This window comes from Apis dorsata, unplaced genomic scaffold (genome assembly GCF_000469605.1).
Source record: "Apis dorsata unplaced genomic scaffold, Apis dorsata 1.3 scaffold_859, whole genome shotgun sequence".
Taxonomy (NCBI): Eukaryota; Metazoa; Arthropoda; class Insecta; order Hymenoptera; family Apidae; genus Apis; species Apis dorsata.
Window position 1 is genome coordinate 146,239 of NW_006263980.1, and position 3,296 is coordinate 149,534.

General features: G+C 22.6%; 2 protein-coding genes across 4 annotated transcripts in view; one reads left to right on the plus strand and one right to left on the minus strand.

The window, feature by feature from the left end:
- LOC102673435 (transient receptor potential channel pyrexia) overlaps positions 1–2,931 on the minus strand; it is an 8,971-nt gene extending 6,040 nt beyond the window's left edge. Inside the window, exon 1 of the mRNA XM_031514031.1 lies at positions 2,907–2,931. The gene's annotated coding sequence lies outside the window, so the exon portion shown is untranslated. The remainder of the gene's footprint in view (positions 1–2,906) is intronic.
- On the plus strand, positions 7–2,393 carry LOC102673305 (aarF domain-containing kinase). Of its 3 annotated transcripts, none has more exons than XM_006623249.2 (2): positions 7–536; positions 612–2,393. In XM_006623249.2, the coding sequence occupies exon 2, from the start codon at positions 666–668 to the stop codon at positions 2,232–2,234; it is 1,569 nt and encodes a 522-aa protein (XP_006623312.1). In that variant the 5' UTR covers positions 7–536; positions 612–665; the 3' UTR covers positions 2,235–2,393. The 3 variants fall into 3 exon arrangements, with proteins under 3 accessions (XP_006623312.1, XP_031369893.1, XP_031369894.1); XM_031514033.1 differs by having other exon boundaries at positions 7–516; XM_031514034.1 differs by having other exon boundaries at positions 7–467.
- Positions 2,932–3,296: the final 365 nt, after the last annotated feature.

Sequence of the window (3,296 nt, forward strand, 5' to 3'; positions counted from 1 at the left end):
TGATAAATTTGTATTATTGATAATATCCAATATTTATTTAATTTTTATTATAAAAAAATTATAACAAAAGAGTAAACCTAATGATTTATAAGATTTATCGAAATGTAACTTCATCGATATCCAAAATAATAACATCGATATGTAAAGAAAAACGATGATCAATGTAAATTGATTATTCCATGTGAGCGAAGGTTAACAGTTTTGAAACGAAAACAGGTTATCATGTTACCTTTCCATAAAAAACAAGTAACTAAACAAATACTAAATAAAATTAATCGGATATTTTTAAAAAAAAAATTTAAAAATTGAAATATTCTCAAATATCATTTTTTAATACATAAATTTTGTCACATCTTTTACATGCACATAGTTTAGGTTATTACGATCTCCGAAATTTATGAACAATTTGTAACTTAGAAAGACATAAGTGAATTACGTAATTTTTTATACTTTATTTCATTTATGTGGTAAGGAGTTATTACTGAGGAAAAAAAATAATTTCGACTATACCGCAAAGTAATTTAATACTTATAAAGGTTATAAATACTTATTTATATGATTATTATATTAAAATGGACAAATTTTATTTACTTAAAATTATTTAATTTCAGATCCAAAATATATAAAATTAAACAAAAATTTTGTTATTTTACTTTTAATTGATAATGTTTGTATCCAAAAAATTATTAAAAAGAGCTGCTCTTGGAATACTTGGATTGGGCACATTAGCATCTTTAAGAGCAAATGAATATGATTTGGGATCTATAGGTATTGTACGACTAGGACGTGCTGTAGTTACTGTTTTTATAATTGGAAGACATTATAAAAATGAATTATATGGAACTAATTTAAATCCAAATACCCAAGAATATGTTGACTTAAAATCAAAAGTACATAAATATGGAGCACAAAAACTCTTAGAACTTTGTTGTGCTAATAAAGGTGTTTATATAAAAGTAGGTCAACATATTGGTGCACTAGATTATTTACTGCCACAAGAATATGTTAATACAATGAGGGTATTACATAGCTCAGCACCACAATCATCATTTAAAGATATACTTACTGTTATTAAAGAAGATTTCAAGAAAGATCCATATGAAATATTTGAAAGTATCGATCCTGAACCTTTAGGTACTGCCAGTTTAGCACAAGTTCATAAAGCTGTATTAAAAAATGGTGGTATTGTTGCTGTTAAAATTCAACATCGATCAGTTAAAACAAATTCTTATGTAGATATAAAAACTATGTCAACTTTAGTAAAATTGACATCATTAGTTTTTCCTGATTTTAAATTTGACTGGCTTGTTGATGAAACTAAAAAAAATATTCCTCGAGAACTGGATTTCACTCAAGAGGGAAAAAATGCAGAAAAAATTCAAAATATATTTTCCCATTATCATTGGTTAAAAATACCAAAAATACATTGGGAAATTTCATCACCACGAGTTCTAACAATGGAATTTGTAAAAGGAGGTCAAGTTAATGATTTAAAATATATTCAAAATAGTAATTTAAATCCATATGAAGTTAGCAGTAAATTAGGCCGGCTTTATAGTCACATGATATTTATAGTGGGATTCGTACATTCAGATCCACATCCTGGTAATGTCTTAGTTAGAAAGAAAAATAATGAAGCAGAAATCATACTTTTAGATCATGGATTGTATGCAAATCTTTCAAATGAATTTCGATGGGAATATTCTAAACTTTGGTTGGCAATATTTGATGGCAATAAAACTGCAATGCAAACACATTGTGCTAATTTAGGTGTTACAGATTTGTATGGGTTACTAGCTTGTATGGTATCAGGAAGATCTTGGAATACAATTATGGCTGGTGTCCAAAAAACTAAATATGACATACAAGAAAAAGAGGAATTTCAAAGAGAAATACCAAATTTATTACCACAAATTAGCAATGTATTAGACAAAGTAAACAGACAAATGTTGTTAATTCTTAAAACAAATGATCTTATGCGTTGCATTGAATATTCGCTCAATACAGGATCAAGAATGTCAGGAATGTTAGAAATGTCAAAATGTTGTATACATTCTGTATATGGAGAAAAACTGAAATCTTGTACAAATGTATGGGAAAAATGGAAAATTTCTCTATCTAAACAATGGGCACTCTTTAAAATATCATTATATTATATATACTTAGGGGCATTAAATTTTAATATACAAAATTCTGTTAACTCATTTTTAAAGAATGAATTTTATACTTTTTAATATTACATGTTTCTAGGAAAAATATAAATTTATTTAAATCAAATATGAAATTGATTAAATAATATAATATCTTAAAATATGCTATAATTTTATTAATTTAAACAATTAATTTAAAAAAATATGTAAGTGTTCCTATATAAAATATATGAGTAAAAATTTTTTATTTACTTTTCTATTTCAAATAAATAATTTTTGCCTAACAAAAACAATAATATATTTATATTGAATATACGTTTTAATACATATATGTCAAAGTATATTTCAATAATTATGCTAAATTATTGTGCCATACTTTGATCATCTAATGATAAATCAAGGTTATACCAGTTCAAGAATAATATTAGATGTTATAAATATGTATATATCTATTTTATATATATATATATTTTATATTAATTATCTTTATTTCATTCTTATTATTTATTACTTACCTACAATATATAAAAATTTTAATTTTTTTTATTATATGTACATACTTGTATTCAATAATTAAAGAAAAACTTATACCTGACACTTTGTTATGTTTAATAAAAATATATGACAATAAATATTAAGTATAAATTATGAATTCGTTAAATAACATTTACATATCTTTAATAACTATTATTTAATTTAAATAAATTAAATAAATAACATTTAATAAATATACATTTACATATATTTAATACGTACGATATAAATATAATCCAATCTTAGATAATATACTATACATATATATATCTTTTATGTGGCATATACATGTATATATAATATATGTGTATACTTGTTCACATGTTAATACAAATTTTAGAAAATTACATTTATATTTAAGATATCTATATATATATATATATATAGATATATATAGATATTGCAAAAATAAGAATACGTGCGTCATTCAATAGTCATGATTCAAGAATGTTTTATGACTCACGAAAATATGAAAAAAAATATTTTTATAAGTATTTATTATATTGTATCAATTAACAAAAAACTAAATAAAATAATTATCAATAGTATATGAAATTTAAAGAAAAATTATAAAAAAGAATTATTAATATACTTTTATTTTTAAAAATTATA